The sequence below is a fragment of the Anastrepha ludens genome, chromosome 6 (assembly GCF_028408465.1).
Source record: "Anastrepha ludens isolate Willacy chromosome 6, idAnaLude1.1, whole genome shotgun sequence".
NCBI classification, from domain to species: Eukaryota; Metazoa; Arthropoda; class Insecta; order Diptera; family Tephritidae; genus Anastrepha; species Anastrepha ludens.
Window position 1 is genome coordinate 105,724,939 of NC_071502.1, and position 23,194 is coordinate 105,748,132.

At 34.2% G+C, this 23,194-nt stretch overlaps 1 protein-coding gene across 1 annotated transcript in view; it reads left to right on the plus strand.

The window, feature by feature from the left end:
- The window catches only part of LOC128867214 (uncharacterized), a 160,537-nt gene that overhangs the window by 67,999 nt on the left and 69,344 nt on the right, over positions 1-23,194 (plus strand). The window contains exon 5 of the mRNA XM_054108314.1: positions 7,638-7,811. Within this exon, the coding sequence (XP_053964289.1) occupies positions 7,638-7,811 (174 nt within the window). The remainder of the gene's footprint in view (positions 1-7,637; positions 7,812-23,194) is intronic.

Consider the following 23,194-nt stretch of genomic DNA (forward strand, 5'->3'; position numbering starts at 1 on the left):
GATGCCGCGCCAAAAAAATTGGCCGTCTTTGGCCGCAAACCAATCATCGAGCCATTTTTTGGCTTCTTCATGAGAATTGAAGTGCTGCTCGGAAAGTGCGTGCCCATCGATGCAAACAAATGATAATCGGAAGGCGCCAAGTCTGGTGAGTAAGCCGCATGCACTAGCAGTTCCCAATCGTACGGCTCCACCAATTACCGGGTCGCTCTTGTTCGGTGTGGTGGTGCAATGTCACATTGTCAATTCATGCGGCACCCATCTTCTGACCTTTAAAATAATGCCCATGTCTTTCAAACGTTTGGAAATGGTTTTTGGGTCAGTCCCAACTGCTCTGCCATCATTTCTTGCGTTTGACCATCATCTTCATCCAACAATGCTTGCATTTCGGCGTCCTCAAACTTTTTCGGTGGCCGGCCACGGTCCTCGTTCTCCACGCTAAAATCACCACTTCGGAATTTTTCAAACCACCTGAAGCACTGTGCTCTACTTGGAGTATGTCCACCATAAGCTTCTATAAGCATTTAATGAGCTTGAGAAGCATTTTCTTCAATCGATAACAGAAAATCAACGATGTCCGCAAATCGTAGTTTGAAGGCACGAAATTCGACATTTTTAGGAGCGACAAAAATTCATTGTTGTATGAAACTTAACAAACAATGAACTGAATATTGTTGACAGATGACAGACGAAAAAAACAGGACATTTGGGAAGGTTTAAAAATACTCCTTGCGACATCTATGGACTATTAGCTGAAAGTCTCATTTTATAGGTATATACTCAGTTGGAAGTAAAGGAGTAGATTGCTTTATCTTTATCTTTATCTTTATCTTTATCTTTATCTTTATCTTTATCTTTATCTTTATCTTTATCTTTATCTTTATCTTTATCTTTATCTTTATCTTTATCTTTATCTTTATCTTTATCTCTATCTTTATCTTTATCTTTATCTTTATCTTTATCTTTATCTTTATCTTTATCTTTATCTTTATCTTTATCTTTATCTTCATCTTCATCTTTATCTTCATCTTTATCTTTATCTTTATCTTTATCTTTATCTTTATCTTTATCTTTATCTTTATCTTTATCTTTATCTTTATCTTTATCTTTATCTTTATCTTTATCTTTATCTTTATCTTTATCTTTATCTTTATCTCTATCTTTATCTTTATCTTTATCTTTATCTTTATCTTTATCTTCATCTTCATCTTTATCTTCATCTTTATCTTTATCTTTATCTTTATCTTTATCTTTATCTTTATCTTTATCTTTATCTTCATCTTTATCTTTATCTTTATCTTTATCTTTATCTTTATCTTTATCTTTATCTTTATCTTTATCTTTATCTTTATCTTTATCTTTATCTTTATCTTTATCTCTATCTTTATCTTTATCTTTATCTTTATCTTTATCTTTATCTTTATCTTTACCTTTATTTTTATCTTTATCTTTATCCCTCTCTTTATCTTTACCTTTATCTTTATCTTTATCTTTATATCTATCTTTATCATATCTCTATATACACCTCTTTCATTTGCTGAGTTCATTCCCTGAAGCTTTAGCAATCCCAGCAACCAAGTACTGCTGAAAACGGCTAGTTTTTTATCTTTCTGAAGCTGGAATCAACTCAGATTTCCATCCCAGCATTCCTTCTCCTGAAAGTAAATTAAATAAATTATTTTAAATTCCTATCTGCTTTCTAAATTTATTTGTTAAACTTCTCCTTCCTGTTGGGTGTCCAACCAGCAGGCTCCGCTTGTTCTCCCTTCTTCCCATATTCGTTTTTTAGCTCCGCTTTTGACTTCAGTCGCCGCTTTCCTCCCTTCCTTCCTTCCTTCCTTCTTTCCTTTCTTAACAACTCCGCCTAGTCCCACTTCAGCACAATACCCCCTCAATCGGACTCCACGGCCATTGAAGTAAAATTCAATTACCAGTCGAGTTGATAAACAACAATGAATTTGCTTTCTATCAGTCCATACTTATCTTTATACTAACATCGATTTTCTCAGTCAACACAGTACAAAGTAGTAACTCATTTCCGATGATTGCTTTGAGCAAAGAAGAAACCATTTCCAAGTAATTCAAACATTGAGAGAATTCAAATAAAGGATGGAAGGAGCATAGTTTTAGTAGTATAATAAAGGATATCTAACTTCTATGCTTCTATTGCTGCAGGCATAAATCTTGTATGCGCAAACTAATCACTACTTTTCTAACAATTTCTTTTTGTTTTGTATAGGAAGAAAACTAATAAATGTCATAAAAAACAGGAAAAATATGTACATATTTTATTAGTAGCAATATTAAGCTTTGTGTGGCGTGTGACGACCTGCTGCTGGCAATAGAATAAAATCGTATTTTTCTTTCTGTATTTTCGTGGCAGCAAGGCATGAACAGGCTTTTCGGAAATAAAGAAAAATATATATATTAATATATTTTACTGCAATGCTATTGTATTTTTTGTTTTTGGTTTTGAAATTTTTTGATCAATAAGCAATTATTTTCAGCACATGCCTTAGTATAAAGTCTTAAAAGTGTGTGTAGGTGCTCATAACATTTGTGTGTGTGTGTGTGTGTATTTATTTACACATCTTTTTATCTGTACACATATTTTCTTAGAGTTCATTTCGTTTACTTTATACAGCCAATACCTCATGTTTACAAAGAGTTTCCAAATCAGTTCATGAACTTTTATTTATATTTATTTATTTTGTGCGCAGTGGGAAATATGCAAAACACACAAATATATACATACAGTAAAATGTGATCAGAGTAATTTCAAATCAAGTTCTAAAAATTCTCGATTTTTATTATTTTATTGACAACTTTTTACTATACTTCACTCCTCAGATAGCTTTTGAATTCATCAGAGAAAGTACGCACTCATGGTCACAGAGAATATTAATCGATTATTATCCAAGCTTAAGATTCATCATTCTCATTTTGAGGTTGGCTGTGTGCTACGTAACGTCGTCTTGTTAAAACCAAAAGACTACCTATGGCATTCTCTTGAATCTGTGAGAAACAAGAACGAAGTCAACATGGATTGTTAAAGCTCCCTATTGACTTTAGCGACAGGTTCTGGACCATTTTCTTAACAAAAAATAAAAATTAAAAAATTTCAATGATGCCGCCCGATCAAAATTCGTCCGACACAGTCACTCGCCATTGATGCATTGGCAGTGTGTAGATTTTTCAAACCCAAATTTGACAAAGCTGTTCCTTCACCTAGCCACCGAGGTGAAAATGGCGCTTCATCATTAAAACTGATTTTTCGGTAAATCGTGCAAGCGTTCTTCAGTCCATTATTTCCCACATTTCTCGAACGAAAAGTGCCGCATTTGTCATTCGCATTTTTTACCAAAACCTAAAATGTTCACTCTTTAAGTAGGTTATTTTAGCTCTGAAAACCAAAAAAAAAGTATAGTTTACGTTCCGAACGATTCATAAACTTTCTGTACAATGCTAAAAGCAATAGAAATTTACAGCCTGTGACAAAAGGACAGCATCTCATCCACTTTTAACATGGCGCAAATGCGCAATAACGTTGCGTTAAAAAAATTATAAAAAGTCAACGGGATTTTTCTGTAGCTTCTAACTTTCACTTTGTTAGACTAAAATTTAAAAAGCTGAAAATCTGCATGCCACAAAGTTTTATTAAAAACCGTGGAATTGTGATGAGAACTTTGTGGAAATTTTCTAATTTTTGTATAGAGTTTGAAACTTGGATTTATTTGATGGTTGCTAGGCAGCACTCATGTTTGTACAAATGCAATGACCAAAACCCAAGAAACAAAAAATAAAAATTAACAATAACAAAATAAGCATGTAAAAAGAGGTCGCGTGCTGTAGGAGTCTCAGCATACGAATAAATATTTCAATCACTTATAGATTAGTTATAGAACTCAGTAAGTGCCTCTGTTATAGGAAAATTTACATATTTTCCAAGGAAAGAATTCAAAAAAAATTCAAACTCATATGCTCAAAAAGTTCATCACAAGTAATGGAACCATTAATAAACACTAAGGATTATATGGCACATCTGGACACGAGTGATTTTATGAATGCTCGCATGGAACTATTACTTGTGAAAGGTTTGACAAAATTTAGCGGCTAAAGAGCAAAGCAGGAGAAGCTTCTTGGCTTTCTAGCGAAATTAAGTGGAATATTTGGTGCTATAAAAATTAGTAGAATAAATTGGATTCTAATTAATGAAACATGTTCCAATTTCGATGGGATTAAAAATCGTTCGTGTAGTATACGTTAGGTTAGGATTTTGTGGCATCCTGAATAGCCAACTCACTTGGACCAGGTAGGCTGCTTGTGGTATCACTGTGCAACAGGGGAGCCTCAGTGTTTATTCATCATGGAAACATTTAGATGCTCTCATAAAGCGTAGGATAGATTTTATCGCAACACCGGATAGTTCCATCAGTGAGTCAAAAGAGTATTTTCCCCCACAATCTTGCTCTACTCCTAGCTAAGGCTGGACAATTATGGAGGAAATGTTCTACTGTTTCTTCCTCTTCTTCATCTCTAAAACTTCTGCAATATTCATGAAAAAATATTCCTAGACAAGAAGAGTACTTCCCTCTGACGCCAATGATGGGTGGCACAAGCCACGACCTTCGAGGTGTTCTCTCTTGAGAGGTTGAACAATTCTCCTGACCTTTTCTTCTCTATTTGCGATCAAATTAACCTGGTTGTAACACAAATATTTTCTTCTCTCCATGACCAATGGGTTACCTCGAGAATATTATTTTTTATGCTTAATTTGCAAGTTGCCATAGGAATTCCAATATTACCTCTGTTTTCAAGCAGCGGATGATGAGTACCCTTTCTGGTTAGCTCATTGACCTTGTAATTTTCTTCAATACCTCTATGTCCCGGAACCCATCCAAGATTCACCTTGAAGACGGTGCTAATATCATTCATAGCTGCTAGCAACCTTTGAGCTATCAGCAACCCTTGATTCGATGGCCGCCTGGTTATTCGAGAAAATATTTATCGTAATTTTTGTTACGGCGTGCTTGTGTTGAGGTATACAGGTACCTCCTTTTTATGGCTAAAAATTCTACAGTAGTCCGAAAGTGGGCAGATAGTTCTAGTTCTAAATCTTTTGAAAAAACTCCATAGCCTACTTTTTTTATTGGCTTGAATCCATCCGTGTAAAAATTAATTTCCCCTCTTTTCCATGAGCTTTGAGCTTGCCACTCTCTGTTTGATGGGATGTTGGCCTTGAAGATGAGTTTAGGGGAAGAGTAGTCAATTTCTTAATTGTAAAGGGTGGTTAAGTTTCAAGGGCCGGTGTTGATTTTAAATAAAATAAATTTTTTTTAACATATTATTGTCATTTCTCTTTATTATGATAATATTGGTATAGCTCAATTACGCATGAAACAAAATATCGGCCAAATGGCCTCGACGGCACACCTCCATCCGATGGTCAAAATTTTCGATGACGCTGAGGAATAATTGAGGTTCTATGCCGTTAATGTGCCAAATTATCTCATCCTTTAGCTCGTGAATTGTTGCTAACTTATCGACGTACACCTTTTCTTTCAAATAACCCCAAAGACAGAAGTCCAACGGTGTCGTTGACGTTTAGGTGTGGTTCACATTCAACATCGGCCCTTGAAATTTAACCACCCTTTATAATAACTATTCATAGTATTTAGTATAGAAGCGTGGCCGAACCACCGGTCTTCCATAGCGCCATACTACTAAGCGCTGAAGCGGCGGCCGCGCGTTTTCCTACCAGATTTAGAGCAGGCAAGTTGACTGGCACCTCGAGCGCTTTATTAGGGGTGGTGAGTAAAGCGACGGTGATGCATAAAAACGCAGTTCCTTGGACCTTGCTTAGCAGTTTCATATAACTTGCCACCACACAAGTATTCCATATTGCAAAATAAGCCGAACTACTGAAGTGTAAAGCCTAGAGCGAGGTGTTTACCCCCATTTCATTCCGACCGCTTTTTTATATGTGTGCAGTGCAATGTTGGCCTTTCGAGGCCTATTCTCACTTCCCTTTAGTGCTCTTTGAAGTCCAGTGTTTAACGTCAAAGCGACGTTTTATAGGAGAAATGACGAGTAATGTATTTTACGATGCATAATCTTTGGTGTGATTAGCAAATAAATAATCTGAAAGCAGTATCGAGATCTAAAAAGTGCTTGACAACAGAAAGCTTAGCTTTAAAAAAGATATAACCTACAACAAAAGGCAACATTTTTTTCTAGATGGTGATTCAATAAGATGGCATATTTTCTTTTACAAATAAAGCACAAGGAAATTTATCGAAATGATTTTCTTTTGTTTTGATTTCATCATCTTTTTTAGGCTATGGTATTTATGCATGAAACACAATATCCTTTAAATGAAGAGTCTTTCAAAAGTACCGTTTAGATAAGTAGTGAATAATTGGTAGACAGCACCTTTTTTATGCTTTCTTTGACATTTGTCAAGTAGACAGATGTATAATTTTACACGATAGAACAACGCGCTAAAATGATTGAAACTTATTACGGTGGCCATCTTTGTCCGAATGGGTTGGAGCGTGACAAACATTCGGAAGTGTGTAGTTTCGCATGTCCATACTTGAAACACTCAAATTACTTTTCTAATAAAAAAAAAAAGTATTTTTCTAATAGCGGTCGCCCCTGAATAGGCAATGGCAAACCTCCGAGTGAATTTCTGCCATGAAAATGCTCCTCATTAAAATATCTGCCGTGCAGAGTCGGCTCAGAACTGTATTGCCGTCCATTTGCAGAATAACATCAGTACACACGCCATAAATAGGTGAAGGAGCTCGGCCAAATATCCGAGAAGGGTGTAAGCGCGAATTATTTAAATGAACCTGTTGTCGATCTATTCTGTCTACAATCTTGCTGTTCTAGGCGAAATGCACTGCCTGCAGAATGAACATTTTTATGAAACGTTTGGAGAATAGGCTTTTCAACTGACCATTGCTCCCTAGCTTAGTTTGCCAAAGCCTTTATTATGAATTCTCGGAAAAACTTTCACAATCAAATGCTGTCAAAGTCCTTGCATCACCCTTGAATCACTCTATATCCCCTACTTCAGTGCTTTTGAAAAAATCCAAAGAATTTTCCAAAAAGTACCATCACGCAAATATTTCCAACAAATTAAACACTTTCCAGCAAAAAATTACTTTTTCATAAGCTGTGTGCTGTAAATTTTTGTGTCATTTGTAGTAAAAAAAGCAGCAACAAGAAAAAACGTACAGCGCCTAAGTATATGCAGCACTTTTCTACTTACCTTAATCACTTTAGCCCGGCTTTACGCTTTTCCGGCTCACCGTGCGCCACCTCACTTACTATACGTATATTTGCGCATTATCTCGAGCGCTTTAAATCATTTCATGACAACACAGGCGCCGCACACACATACCCGCACGCGCAATACAATTTTTTTTTTGCTCTTAGGTTTACGTAGTGGGTTCAACTTTTTTTAAACATTTTTCTATGTTTTTTTTCTTCCTTTAAGCTACTTTTGCCACTTTGTAGTGAGTAAATTTTATAATATTTTTTCCTCTTATTTCTAACGCATTGTGGCACACCTATATTTCATTTCATTTATTTCACTAACTCCCGCTTCATTTCTCTTTCTCTCTTCATTGCAGGTCCTACTGTGAGCGCGAATATCGCGACTGCAGATTGCAAACGTGTTACGTGCAATCGCCCGCATATCCTGGCCTATATCCGCGTGCATTAAATTGTCGTTATAAATTGCATACGCGACAGCCGTACATAAAATTGTATTTGCAGAATGAACAATTCGCGGTGGATGGACAGAGGTGAGTGAAATGAAGCACAAAGAAAAAATAGTAAAAACAAAAGGAAAAGCAACTGCAACTAAATTGAAATAAGAGAAATAAAAATTTTAAAAATTAGTGAAATGTCAAAAACGATGAATAGTTGTAGCAGTTCCGGTAAAAGGTGAAATATAATTATGTGTGTGCATTAGGCGGGGTCGATTTGCCTACAAAAACAAAGCAAACAAAAATTGAATAAAAAACAAAAAATTGCAAAATTTACAAACTTATTGGGAGTTGCTTGAAACAAAAACAAAAAAATGTTCACCACCCGAAAAACTATCAAAATCTGTATTTTGTAATCACTTTAACTAAACTTTTTATATGTGCATTCGGCTGTGTCAGTCCTTAAAAAGAAAAAAGTTCATTTCATACTTGAAAGCATATTTGGAAGTTATTTCGAAATGAAAAAAAAAAATTTTTTTTTGGCCACCTTAAAAATGGCCAAAATTCATTTTTAATTAAAACTTTAGCATTTCATGCTCGATTTTTGGAAACGGCAAATTGCTATAAAGCAGAAAATTTCCTTGCCCATACAGTTTTTATTATTTAACTAATTCTACTATTAGTTAATATTTTGAGCTGCAAAAAATATCTGAAACTTTCTATGTATTGTACGTACAGTTAGGATTGCACCAAAAAGCTTAATAGGCAAAGTTTATTTTATTTAATAAAACGGATGTATCAATATTTTAGAGCTTTAAGGCCTCTTATGAGATGTGGTTTTTTGAGGTGTCTTTAAAAGCGTGTAAAACGAAAAAGAAGAAAGCTTTTTATTTTTGTTTTGAGCATTTTATTTTCTGATCCATTGTTAAAAAATAAAAATTTTTCTTTTGGCCTTACGAGGGTCGTTAAAAAGTTCTCAATCTTCAAAAAATGGTCTTGCAGAAAAAGGTATGTCGCTAGCGACACGAATTCAGGGACTCACACGTGTCTGAAAGCAAAAAGACAAAAAGGTTCTTGTTCAGTACGAATATCGTTATCGTGTGAACTACGATCATTCGGAAAAAAATTTTTAGCATTTTTCTCGTGCCTTCAAGTTTAAAAAAAGGGTAAAAAAAAGGGTTTTCATCTTTGAACGTCCGCCATTTTGTGAGTTTTGTTTTTGTTTTAAAGAACGTATTTCACACGATAGCGACATTTATACAGCGACAGACGTTTGTTTGGAAGACCAGTTGTTGAAGGCTGACAACTTTTTAAACGAACCTCGCATGGCCAAAAAAAATTCTTTTTTCGTTTTCCTTTTACCCGCTTTTAAAGACACCCTAAGAAACTACATTTAAAATAAAGTGAGGGCGTTAAGTTTGGGAACAGCAAAAAATTGCATTATGGCTACAACTCTGAGTTTTTACTAGTAAAACATAGCCTTTGAGTTGCACAAAACCTTAAAACGGAGTGTAGCAATCGCAGGCATTATATCATTTAATAAAAATTGGGGCTTAAATGTCAACGTAATGATAGAAAGTATTTTTGTCACTTTTAAGGTGGTCTAAAATGTAAAATCTTTTCTTCATATAAGTTTTAAAATAACGAGCCACATATTACGCATAAAAAATATCCCGGCACACGAAGTATATTGAAAAAAAAAAGATGAGTTTTCATTGTTTTCCAAAAATATCTATTTATTCATCAATTTTTTTTTATCTGCTTCAAAGTAGTCCCCCTCAGATATAATACCATGGCGGTTTTTCCAATCCTCGAAGCAGTTCTGATATGCACTTTTTGGTATGTCCTTGAGCTCTCTCAGCGGTTTTTATCTTCTCAGTCGTCGCAAAACGCTGTTCTTTCAAGGGGTCTCTTCAATCTAGGGAACAGAAAAAGGTCGCAGGGGCCAAATCTGTTTAATACGGTGGTTAAGGCATGATAACTGTGTTATTTTCAGCAAAATAATCGCTCAATAGCAAAGATGAGTGAGCAGGTGCATGAATATTGTTTTACAATTCCGGGCGTTATTTCGTATAGCTTCATGTAAACGGCACCAATTTCAAGGTAATATAATACTCCTTATTTACCTTAAGGCCTTGTTAGCAAAACCCTGACATTTGTTCGAACTTGGTGCGCTTTTTTTGGTCTTGGCTCTCCTGGACTCTTTCATTGGAACGTTTGGGGTTTAGTTTCGATGTCATAACCATACGAATATACCCATGATTCGTCACCAGTTATGATCCTTTTAAGCAAATCTGGATCATCGTTGAAGTCATTCAACAACTCCTGAGCGATACTGATGCGACATTGTTTTTGGCCAAATTCAGCAAATGTGGAACGAACTTCGCTGCCACACGCTTCATGCCTACAATTTCCGAACAAATTGCATGGCATGAGCCAACCGATATGCCGACATCGTCAGCAACTTTTCTAATTGTTATTCGCCGATTCTCCATAACAAAATTCTCACATCTTCTCAACCTTCTGTGAAAAGCTGGAACCGTTTGTAAAAATTTTTTTGAGTTAGAGTGCTCTCACGTCAACATTTCAAGTGTTCTTGAGCACTTAATTCCATTTTTTACACAAAATTTGATGCAACTTCTTTGATCCATTTTTTCGATAGCAGAATACCGCCGAACACGCAAAACACTTGTCTTATTCATGCCTCTCACAAGCAAACCAAATATGATATATTGCTAAAACCGTGAATACAGATTTAGAATCCTCAGACAAGCAGAAACTCCGACCGACCAAAGGACAACTGCAAAAGATTCATTCTGCACGACTTATCTGCCGTAACCACGAGCCGCGACAATGCTGGGACAATAGGATCTAAGCGTGAATGTTGAAGAAGCAGTATAGAGGCTCCACGCTCTTCAAGGAAGTAAACGAGAAAATAATAAAAAAATAGTTTACGCGCTTACCTTTACCTTTCTGGGTTGGTCTGGCTATTACCAATGCCATTAAGTTGAGCAATCATCTCCCTCAGCGTTAGTTCTAAACTCACCCTCCATTATATTCAAATTTTCTTCGTTTGTTCTGTGTTTGTTTTACCTTTTGTAAAGTCGAGTTACTGTAAGCAACAGTTGCTCTGATAGTTGTTAAGCTTTAGTTCACTTTTTGTTAATCCATTGGGTTCAATTATTGCACATCACCAAGCTTTACAATAAGTCAATGTTACTAACAAATTTTATAGATAAACAAATTTAATAATGTACAATATTTTTAACATCAATAACTGAATCAAAAATGTGGTGGTCAGTGAAAAAGGGCCGCCCTTTATAAAAAACAGTTTTCATTTATTTTCAAAGCACTATAACAAAAATCTTAGCATATTTCAAATTCAAATTTATGTTTGTGTTTGTGAAAATCTAGTGGCACTAAATCATCACAGTGAGACGCGAAAAAGAAGTAAAAAAACAAAAAACGCAAAACCCCTAAACCAAATGAACTGTTGCAGCATTTGACTGTTGGCTATGTTGAGTGCGCTAGTGTGCGGCATAGCCTACTTTTAGGCCTTAGGCTGTCACTAGCAAATTGCAAACGGTGCGCCACTTGCCAGCGCTGTGAATAACAACAATACGAAACCGGGCTAATGGCGCGAATGATACGAATGAAATGTAGCAACGCCAGCTGGCGAGGCGTATGAGGCGTAACACTTCTATGCTGAACGTGAGCGCATGTGTGTTTGTGTGTGTAAGTCTGTGTCTGTGCTTGTATAGATATGTAGCAAAATTAACGTAAAGTTAACACTCGGTAATTTGTCATTTTGGCACGCTTTGGCTTTGCAATTGCGATAGACAGGCAGACGGACGGGATAAAAGCGACAGCTGGCAAAGTGAAACGGCAGTGGTTCCAGTAGCGAGATAGAGAGAAGGAGATAGCTATATTTAGAGAGGGAGAGAAGCTAAAGTAAGGGCGGTGTGAGGTGCACAGAGAACGCGCTGTGAGCTAACACTTGCATCTGGATGTGGCATTTGGCACGCTGACAATGTCAATTTGACAGCTAAAGAAAAATTGGCGCATTTCATGTGCAAACACACACATACACGCATACAGGCGCAGGCACAAATACCACGCTGGCTCTATAAATTTCGTTATTTATTATATTTTGTATTCGTTTCGGATTATATTTTTTTTCTGCTTGTGTTTTTTTTTTCTTTTGTTTGCATGTCAAAGCGCGCTTCACCTCGGCTGAACTACTTTTTTGCCCTAAACACAATCAGTAACCACCTTTTGAAGCAGCTTTGTCACAGCTGCACGCAGTTACAAAGTGGCGGTTGGACAATTTGACAAGCGCATAGCTGGCAAAAAGTAGTCCTGCTGTCGCAGCTCAGGTACCGCAGGCATTGCTGCCACTCAGCCAAGCCGCGCTTCAGCCAGAGAGCGCGTGACTAATGATGCTGCACGTTGGCCCTCATAAGGCGCGGTAGCATTTATTTTTGTGACACTGTTTGATTTGTATTTCTTATTTTTCATTTCTTTTATTTGTTGAATTGAGTTTCTCATATTTTTTTCGTTTCCATTTGTGCGCTTGATACATTTACATTTATATAAAGAAAAAGCAGTCGCTTTTGTTGCCAATTTTTTCAATCTTCCCATGTTTTATGGTCTGATATCCGGCTTACCCATTTTGCTGTTGTTGTTGTCCTCGTATTTTTCCATTTTAATTTTTTTTTTTTTACTTTTCCACATTCTTCTTCGCCCCTATTTCATCGCTACTCTCTTTTATGTCTTAAAAAATATTGGCCTCGTAATTGAAGCGCCTTAATTGGTTGATGTGGCTGCAAACGCGAAAAAAAGCGAAAATTTTGAAAATACAAAAGTAAGTAACTGTTATCTGTGAAGCGTAAAAGTAAGCGTCGAAAAGCTTGTGCACACGTGGCAGTGGTGTGGTGGAGTACAATAAATTGTGAAATGCGTTCTTGCGAATATTACTTAATAAGCCGCTTGTTATATTCCTACTTTCCGAGAATAAATAATCACAAAGAGCGAAACATGAAAAATGGAGAGACGGGAAATCGGATTTTCATGCGACTCGCATACAAAATGGGCTAGCGATTCATATGAAATTGGTTGCACTAATGAAGCGACATCAAAACCATAAAACCGATGAAAAAATAATCAGACAGAGTTGGTTCGAGGGAGAAATGCAGAAAAATGAAAAAAAAAAATTTTTTCTTAAAAAAGTCCTAACTGGAATATAATATAATAATATACATATTATAAAATCAAATATAATATTTATAATATAACTAACTTTAACCGAAAAAAAGCTAATATTATATATAAAAATGTATATTTTATAAAAAACACTACCTGAAAAAAAGGTTTTAAATCGTTATAGTTGAATATACTAATGTTGAAGTAAATACTATTAAAAGACCTCTTACTTTATACTATTGATATATTGTATATAAATAAATAAAATACAAAAAAAATAAAATATAATTATATTAAAAAATATTAAAAACCAAGTTTTATTTTTTTATTTCTTTTGTCTTTGGTTTTTATTTATTTTTTCCTTTATTTTCTACAATACATTTTTCTCTAAGTTTTCAGTTTCTTTTTTTTTTTTGGTTTTCGTAATTCAATATCGTCGGACATTCCTAGACATTCCAAATGGTTTATTTGAATTGTTTTTTTATGAATATTAATTTGTATTAATTTTTATTTTAGCTTAGCTGCAAGCCAATAATTTATAACAGGTACAAAATATTAAAATTAAATATTACAATTTTACAAACAAGAAAAACAAGAAAACTGTAAAAAGTTGCAGACTATACGACAAGAATTTAGTTGTTGTAGAAAGCTGTTTTCTGCATGTCGAAAATTAGAGATTCTGGGAGTTGAATAATTTTCTAGTTGCCTGCTTAGTTTTTATGCACGAGTCCGTGGGCTGAGATGATAATTGGTAGTATGTACAATACATCTTTTTAGCTTCCATTGGCATGTGACATCAATTCTTAAGTCAGAATATTTGGATATTTTTTCTGCATATATTTTTTGCATGTTTTTATTCAGAGGAACAGTAATATCAACTATATAATCAGTCGTTTCAGGTTTATCGATCAGGAAAATATCTGGCCTATTGTGGTCTCTTGTTGCATTTGTTAAAATTGTTCGGTCATAATATAGAAGGTAGTTGGAGTCTTCTTGAACAGGTTCTGGGGTGTATCTGAAGTACGGTATTTTGCATGGATTGAAGTTGTACATCTGCGTCAGTCTTAGATGGATTATTTTCGCGATGTCATTGTGTCGCTTCAGGTACATACATAGAGTTTTCCAATGTGGTGCAAGCAGCTGGCACGTGTTGTAATGTCTTACTCCGACTATTGCATCTTCGACATCTGTCTGCAGCGGCATTTGCATCTTGCATTACATATTTAATGTAAATTCTTCTTGGAATCACAACATCTTGTATGGCAAAAATGGTACTCTTCATTTCGGTGAATATCGACCTGCTGGTAAGCCATAAGTGCGACAACTTTTTATCGGCATGTGGGCTCAGCAAATCTTTTCGATATACACCGTGGACAGCCATTTCAGACCATCTTTGAATCTTATCACCGTTGAGATTGCTTTCCTGTTTTCGTAAAATTGACTCATCCGAAGTGGATTATTTATTTTCATTTAATTTTATTACCTATTATTTATTTTACTATTATAAATTTATATTTATTATTAATTTATATTTATTATAATTATTATTAAGTTACTTTGATATATTTGAGCATATATATGTATGTATATGCGCATTTGTATATAAATTCACATACTTGTATTTGCATATGCCTTCTTGCTGTGTGCATGGTAATGAACCATTTCTCTGTTGAGAATAGGACGATGGGAGAAGAAGTAGGAAATGAAAGGGAGTGTTTCGAGTGTAAAGTGTCTTGAAAAAGGCAAATCGATGATGTTGCCTCTCAGTGTTGTTTACTTATTAACGTCTGATGCATAATCGAAATTGAACATATCTTTCAAGAATTTGATAAATGTTTCGTAATTTTTCACGTTTGTGTAAATGTAACTTGACCATTCCATTGCAATTCCATTTACCTTCTCCTCTATATCCATACAAAATATCTATCAAACAAATAAAATTAAAATTTTGTTTTGAAAATTGCAACCATTCCATCAATATTTTCTTATGACGTTGTCACGTTAAACTATCGTCAGTAAACCGACTTTATAGACAACCTCTTTTTAAGCTGAAGCTGAACCACAAATAAAATTATGAATTTTATTCTCTGTGTTGTTATTTCAACCTCAACTAGAAGTTTTCTTCTGGGATAAACTCCGTTGTACACCTCACCCATCTAATAGCATCCGCAGCTAAGGCACAAATGCATACAAAAAATTATTCGCGGAATATAACGGAACTATTTATATTTTCTTTGATATATTGTGCATTCAACAAGAGATTTTAATCGCGGATAGAAGCACGTGTTGTTAAAAAATAGAATGGAGTCTTCGAACGCGTATAATAGGCTTATTTTGTATAGGGTTATTCAATAGGTGCGTTTCAACTTTTTTCCGATAGGGAGGGCGAACGACGCAATATTTTTTATTTTTCGCTTGTCATTTGTAAACTTCATTAGTATACATTTCATCATGGAACGCTACACACTTGAGCAACGATTGCAAATCGTGCAAATTTTTTATGAAAATAATCGTTCTGTTGCTGCTACTTTAAGAGCATTACGGCCATTTTACGGTCCATTTAACAAGCCGTCCCGTTTTGGGGTTATGTGAAGTCATTGGTCTACAGTAACAAGCCGGCGACGATTTGTGAGCTCAGAGCCAATATTGAACGCGAAATTGCTGGAATTTCGGCCGATTTATGCAAAAGAGTGGTCGAAAATTGGGTTCAACGATTGGACTTCGTAAAACGTGCACGCGGTGGTCATGCAAAAGAAATCGAATTTCACACTTAAATGTATATGTTCAAACTCGATAATAAAAAAAAATTAGTTAAAAAAGTCAAACCGTTTGTGTTTTATTCAAAAAAGTTCAAAAGTTGAAGCGCTCTTACTGAAAACCCCTATATATAAATTCACACATTTGTATTTGCATATGCTTTCTTCCTGTGTGCATGGTAATGAACCATTTCTCTGTTGAGACTAGGACGATGATAGAAAAAGTAGGAAATGAAAGGGAGTGTTTCGAGTGTAAAGTGTCTTGAAAAAGTCAAATAGATGATGTTGCCTCTTAGTGTTGTTGACTTATTAACTTCTGATGCACAATCAAAATTGAAGATATCTTTCATGAATTTGATAAATTTTTCACGTTTGTGTAAATGTGTTGACCTATTCCATTGCGATTCCATTTACCTCCTTCTCTATATCCATACAAAATATCTATCAAACAAATAAAATTAAAATTTTCTTTTGCAAAATGCAATGATTCCATCAGTATTTTCTTATGACGTTGTCACGTTAAACTATCGTCAGTAAACCGACTTTACAGACAACCTCTTTTTTTATTATATTGTATTATAAGTTGAAGTCACGAATATGTTAACAAATCTCAGTTTGCTCATTAAATAATTTTTGTAATTTATAAAAGTTTTGTGTTTTATTGTTTATTTATTTTTTATATGGCCTACTGTAAAGCCAGTCGTGGCAGTCCTTAGAACGATATTATTTTTCATTCATAAATGACAATGTTCATTCTTCAAAATAAAAAAAAAGTTTGAAAAAATATTGATTAGTTTTTTTTTTAAAGCCGATTCAAAAAGCAAATTTTACATGGCCCACCCTATATTTATTTATTTTTTGTTATTTGGTTGGTACTTTGAAGTCAGCAGATGCAGTTCCAGACGCTTGCGTTTTAATTTTTTTTTAACCTTCGTTGGACACCTTTTTTAAAACCTTCAGCTGGGCACCCGGGTCTGGCCTTTTCTCGTTCTGTTCGAGGATCCTTTTTAAAAAGTTATATTCATAAGTTGATAGCAAATTAAATTTTAGGAAGGTACCAGGAAGCCTAAGTCAAGAAAAGGTGCAGAGATGCTCAACGGAGAGTTAATTTTTTTTTAAATATTTTACTCTATTTATTTGGGGTAATTTTGGTTTTTTAGTTTTGTATGTTTTTTTCTTCAAAAGTTTAAGCCATTTAGTCGAATTTTTTTAACTTTCTCAAATTTTTTTTTTTGCAATGTAAGTTTTTTCATTTGATTTTTATCTTTATTTTTTTTTATTTTTTTTTTGATTTTGCTTTTACTTTAAGGTCAGGAAATGGAATGTGAGTTATTTCCGATGATTAAAACAGTTTTGTTTCTTCGTAGTTTGATTGAGCGGATGGAATTTTAAAAGTTCCATAAGATTTCTCTAAAATTTTAACAAATTTGGTAAAACTAGCCCTAGCAGTTGAACCTCCAGATAACGTCATGTACGCACCAGTCACGGCGACCGCGTGCCCTAAATCATACTCAAACATGAATTCTTTAAAGTTATCTGCCAAATAAATCCACTCTTCTGGACATTAAACAGATTTTTGAATGTTCCATATCCATTTTATGTCCGCCAGCTATAAAAAACACCACTTATAAATTTACTCGGCTGCAGTCGATGCCATTAACCATCGTCGAGTTGCATATAACTGGTTAAACTATAAATTTTTAAACTCAAATCAACCACACTGTCTAACAATAATAATAAAAAATGTCAATAAGTATGAAAGAGGATATCATCGCGATCAACTTTGCCGAATACTGTTCTAGTCCAGAGCGTGTCAGTTTTTTTATGGTGGGCCAATGCTTTAAAATTTTGGGCGAAAGTGTGGATAGTTTATCGAACATTTCATGTATAAAAGGATTTAATATCTTATTCCTGTCCATAGACTTTTATAGTAGAATGTAACGGAGAATTTTTTCGTAGTACATTTTATCGCCTTACCATCCACTTATATGGGCATTTTTGACCCTTTCTCAACAATGCTCAAGGAAAACTTATTAATAATTTGTATGGAAAGCAATTTTTTTTTCGGACTCTTACGCATAGGTTGATATACAAGTTAATTTGTAGAAATTTTTTCAACAAAAGTCGAAGGCATTGAGTTGCTTGAGCAATTCGCTTCCATTTCCATTTACTTAACTTTCAATTCTTTCTATAATTGCATGGCCTTAAACACTATTGTATTCCCTCTCCTTTACCGAATTTTATATTTTTCCGCCAAAAATTCCTTAAAAATGTAGTTTCTTCTGCTCGCGCACATAACTGTATCATTACGTTATCAATTTTCCAGATATCGCTGTCGAAAGTTTTATTCCAACTTTTCATTAGTTTAAGCGCTGCTGCAATCAGCTGCTTCATTTGCGCATTATTTCATTGCACATACACACATTCCCACTTATTCTACGATGTATTCACATGCCATTGATTTCACAGCCAATAGCTCAATAATAATTCACACGAAATCGGCGCCAACATATAAAAAACAAAAACGTAATTGCAATTGTTGCAATCGAGCTGAGAAATATTGGCGCGCAACACGCCATGCAGTCGATGATATAAAGCAGCTACTTGCTTATGCAACGACAATTATTTTTTGCTTTACTTCTCGAGTTGAAGTGAAAATTATCAACCGAAAGCGTTCGAACGACTCAATTTGGGCGCAAACACACACACACTTACACAGACTGTAGTGTGCGAAGAGAGAGATAGGTAGAGGCAAAGCGATGGCAGGCAAGTAAGTGCAAGTTTTTGGTTACGAAGCTGAGCATCAATAGAGCCATAATGAGATGCGAAATAGTAACATAAAAAGTTTTATTATACTTTTGGCCATATCATGGCATAACTCATTGATAATAAATGGCGGAAGAAAAGTTTGTTTACCATATAGGGATGCCAGAAGATGGGAGTGAGAGTGCGGAGTGGTGAAAGAGCAGTAAGTAAGGAAGGGGTTAAAATATTGGAGTGCTAGGAGAGCAAATGTAGGGTGTGGAGTCAGAAAGTTTTCGTCTGGAAGTTGGTGTTGTTGATGCAAAAGTTTTACATTGAATTCGCACAATTTTCACTGATGCCACGAAATGAGTAAGCAGCGCAAACCGTGAGTGTAGAGTGAAAAGTGGATTGCTTTTGCTGATATTGGAAATGACGCAAAACTAAAAAAAAATCAACAGAAGCAGAAGCTGCAAAGCAATAAAGCGACGCTGGTGTTGACTATAAAAATGTGGCAGTCAATTGCGAAACATTAAAAACTTATTTTTCTAATGCACAGCAGCAAACGAGCACACACACACATGCGGCATATTTTCAGTTCTTTTTTTTTTGGTTTTGTTTTGGTGTTTTTGTTATTTCTTATAAAAAACGAGCATTGAATGCTTGCAATGCCCACCAGAGTCAGACCTGCAACTGCATAAAATTGCTTACCGCCAAGCGGCCCTATAGGAAGTGAATATGCGTGTGTGTGTGAGTGTGAAAATTTAACTGTATGCATGATTAAATACTTACACATATTTATTTACAGAACTTTGTTTGTCTGCGCTTGAAATATTGCGCGTGGTTGAAAGATTTTAAATCGTAGTTGAAAAAAAAATTAATAAAAAACAATTGCGCGTGCTAGAGATTCTCTGCAAATGCGAAAAATATTATAATTGCGAGCAGCATAAAAGAAATGAAATTCAAACTGTATTAAAGTTAGATAGCGAGGAGGTAATCTGTGAACAGTAAAAAAACGCAAATCTAAAAAAAAACATTTCTTTAAAAAATTTAAATGACAGAAATTTTGTTTATAATAAAAATACACAAGAAAAGTTTGAGGTCACTCATGTCAGCAAAAAAAAAAAAAATGTCCAAATAAGAACTACGCAAACGAAATTTTTTGGTCATTTCAGGCCAGCAATAATGGAAATTAAGTACACAAAGTTAGTTTTGAAGTGAAATGTAGTGGTGGAAATGACAAAATATAAATTTATTGTATTAATGCAAAATGCAAATTTTCGTTAAACTTTTTTTAGTTGAAATGTAAATTGCATTTTTTTGTTAACATTTTTGTTTTTGCCTAAATTTTCAAATAAAGTTTTTCTAGCTTAAATTTTTTATTCAAAATGTGGAAAGCATATGTCTGATTTAATTTTTTGATAAAAATTTTAATTTTATATTTTTATTGAACTTTTTAAATAAAAATCTGCATAGCGTATTTTATTGGGACGTTTTTGAGGGGGAACACCACCGAGAACGCGTGAAAATCACGTGATTTTCATGAATTTTTTGTTATAAGTAGGGATGATTATTACAGGATTATCAGAAATTATAATTTATTTAGGATATATTCAACTATGCTGACACAATTTTTTATTAAAAATTACAATTGTTATGAATATTAATGCAATGACGTCATAAAAAACTGATGCACCCTGGTGGCCACGATACAGCGGTGAAAAATCATCTGAAAGCAAAAAACCAAAAAAAATCATATATCATCAATGGCTATCATCGTACGAGGCGGTTTTTGTTTTTTTGAGAAAATGGTGCAGGTTTGAAAAATGAGTTTGTGTTTTTACCCTTTTTTTGTTTTCGAAAGGCTTGAAAAAATATTAATTTTTGGAATTTTTAAAATGGCTATGTACGATAGTTATGCTCAAAAATTAAAAAAAAAATTAAAATTGGTTCATAAGTATTCGAGAAATCGAGGCCACCGTTTTCAGAAAAGTCGTTTTGAGAAAAAGCGTTTAAAGTTTTCATTGGCCGTTGTAACTCACTACCTGCACTTATTGTATTGGGTATAACTTCGTCAATTTTCAAGATTTTAAGTTAAAATTGTTTTTCTATAAGAAAATGCAAAAAAAAAATGTTTTTTTTTTTAAATCACAGTGGTGTTCCATTAATGAAAATTAAATGTCATATTTTTGCCTAAATTTTCTATTAACAAAATAAAAGGCATATTTTTAAATATAAAATTTTTGATCAAAATATAAATGGAAATTTTAATAAAAATCTGAGTAGCATATTTTTGTTTAAATTTTCTAATAAGAATGCAAATTTCATATTTTTGCTTAGCTTTTTAACTTAAAATGTGAGTAGCATATTTCGAATTTTTCAATTAAAATGTAAATTTCATATTTTTGCTTAAATTTTTTCTACTGAAAATGTAAAAATAAAAAATGCTTAATAAAAAAAAATGTAAATATATAGGTAAGTAGCATATATTTTCCATACATTTTTTTAAAACCGGAATAGTGTATTTTTGTTTGAATTTTTTAATAATATGCAAATTTTATATTTTTCCATAAATTTTCTAATAAAATGTGAGTACCACCTTTTTATTTGAGTCGTTTAACAAAAATGTAAATTTGATATATTTGCTAAAATTTTCTACCAAAAATATGGAAGAAACATTTTTAAGCATGAAATTTTTACTCAAAATATAAATAGTCTATTTTCCATAAATTTTTCAATAGAAATGTCACCAGCATATTTTTGTTTCAATTTTCTATTCAGAATGTAAATTTAATTTTTTGTTTATCTTTTCTGGTGAAAATGTAAACACCATATTTTCATATGTAAAATTTTGAATCAAAATGTAAAACTTTTGTGTAGCTTTGTAAATAAAAATTTGAGTAGCATTCGAGCTTTTTAATAAAAAAAATGCAAATTTCATAAGTCATATATTATATTTGAAGTCAGCAGATGGAAGGCTAGTAGAAGCGTTCTTGTAACTTTTCTAAAGGATGGTTAAGGTTCAAGGGTTGGTGTTGATTTTGAATAAAACACAATTTTTTTAAGAAATTATTGTCATTTCTCTTTATTATGATAATATTAGTGTGGTTCAATTACGTATGAAACAAAATATTGGCCAAATAGCCGCCGCGGTCTCGGCAACACATCCCCATCCGATGGTCCAAAATTTCGTGGACGCTGAGGCATAATTGAGGTTCTATGCCGTTAATGTGCCGAATTATGTCATCCTTTAGCTCTTGAATTGTAGCTGGCCTATCGACGTACACCTTTTCTTTCAAATAACCCCACAGAAAGAAGTCCAACGGTGTCAAATCACATGATCTTGGCAGCCAATTGACATCGCCGCGACGTGAGATTATTCGGCCATCAAATTTTTCGCGCAAAAGAGCCATTGTTTCGTTAGCTGTGTGGTAAGTGGCACCGTCCTGTTGAAACCACAAACGTCCACATCCATATCTTCCAATTGGGGCCATAAAAAGTTCGTTATCATCTCACGATAGCGAACACTATTCACAGGCCCTGACCGGCCTCATTTTGGAAAAAATACGGCCCAATAATGCCACCGGCCCATAAACCGCACCAAACAGTCACTCTTTGTGGGTGCATTGGTTTTTCGGCAATCACTCTTGGATTATCATTCGCCCAAATGCGGTAATTCTGCTTATTGACGAATCCACTGAGGTGAAAATGTGCCTCATCACTGAAGATGAAATGGTCAAGAGGCTTTATTTCTTGAGTCAATTGCACCTTGTAAGCGTGTAAATGCAAACCTTTATGCATAATGTTCATCAACGACGAGCGTGAGAGGTGCAATTGTTGGGCACGACGACGAGTTGAGGTGGACGGTTGAAGACCACACTATCGCGAACAGCAGCAATATTTTCTGCAGTACGAGCTGTACGAGCATGCACTGGTGTTTTTACATCTCCTACAGACCCGATTTGCTCAAACCTTTGCACATTTTTTCCGATTCTACGCACATTTGGACGATTAAATTGACCGAAAAATCACGAAGAGCGCGATATGCATTTTGATTTGAACGCCCGTTTTCATAATAAGCCTGAATAACTTCAACGCGTTGCTCGATTGTGTATCTTTCCATGGTTAAAATTGAATTAATCCGAGATTGAAAAATGCCAAATAAAAAGCAGAAAAAACTTGACGTTTAGGTATGGTTTACATTCAACATCGGCCCTTAAAATTTAACCACCCTTTATATAAATTAATATTTTTAAGTTTTTTTTTTACTTTTCTATATTAAATTAGTTTTTTTGAATTTGTTTACCCCTTTTTGTTTAATGTTAATTTTGTTTTTCTGTTTTTAATTTGCATAGTTTTTTTTTCATTTTTTAATAATATTTAAAATAATAATTTTTATTTTTTATAATTTAAGGTCAGAATGATTACATTTTTTGATGCTTCCTTTTCTTAATTGTAAGTTTTTTTCTTCGTACTGTGCAGCAAGCGGATATTCCTTCCTAGTAGTTGATTTCTTTAAAACTTCAACAAATCTGCTTAAACTAATCCGAGCAGTTGTACCTTCAGATAACGCAAAATGTGCACCAGTCATGGCGGCCGCGAGCTAAAATCTTATTCAAACGTGAACTCCATAAACTTCTCTGTCAAATAAATATTGGGTTGGGGAAAAAGAAATGTCGTATTTGTGTTCGAAATTTGACGCTTTATTTAACGTACTTAGAATTATCCGATTCAAATCAAATATGTCCCGTTTTGTTCGCAAACTTGCTGCCATTTAGA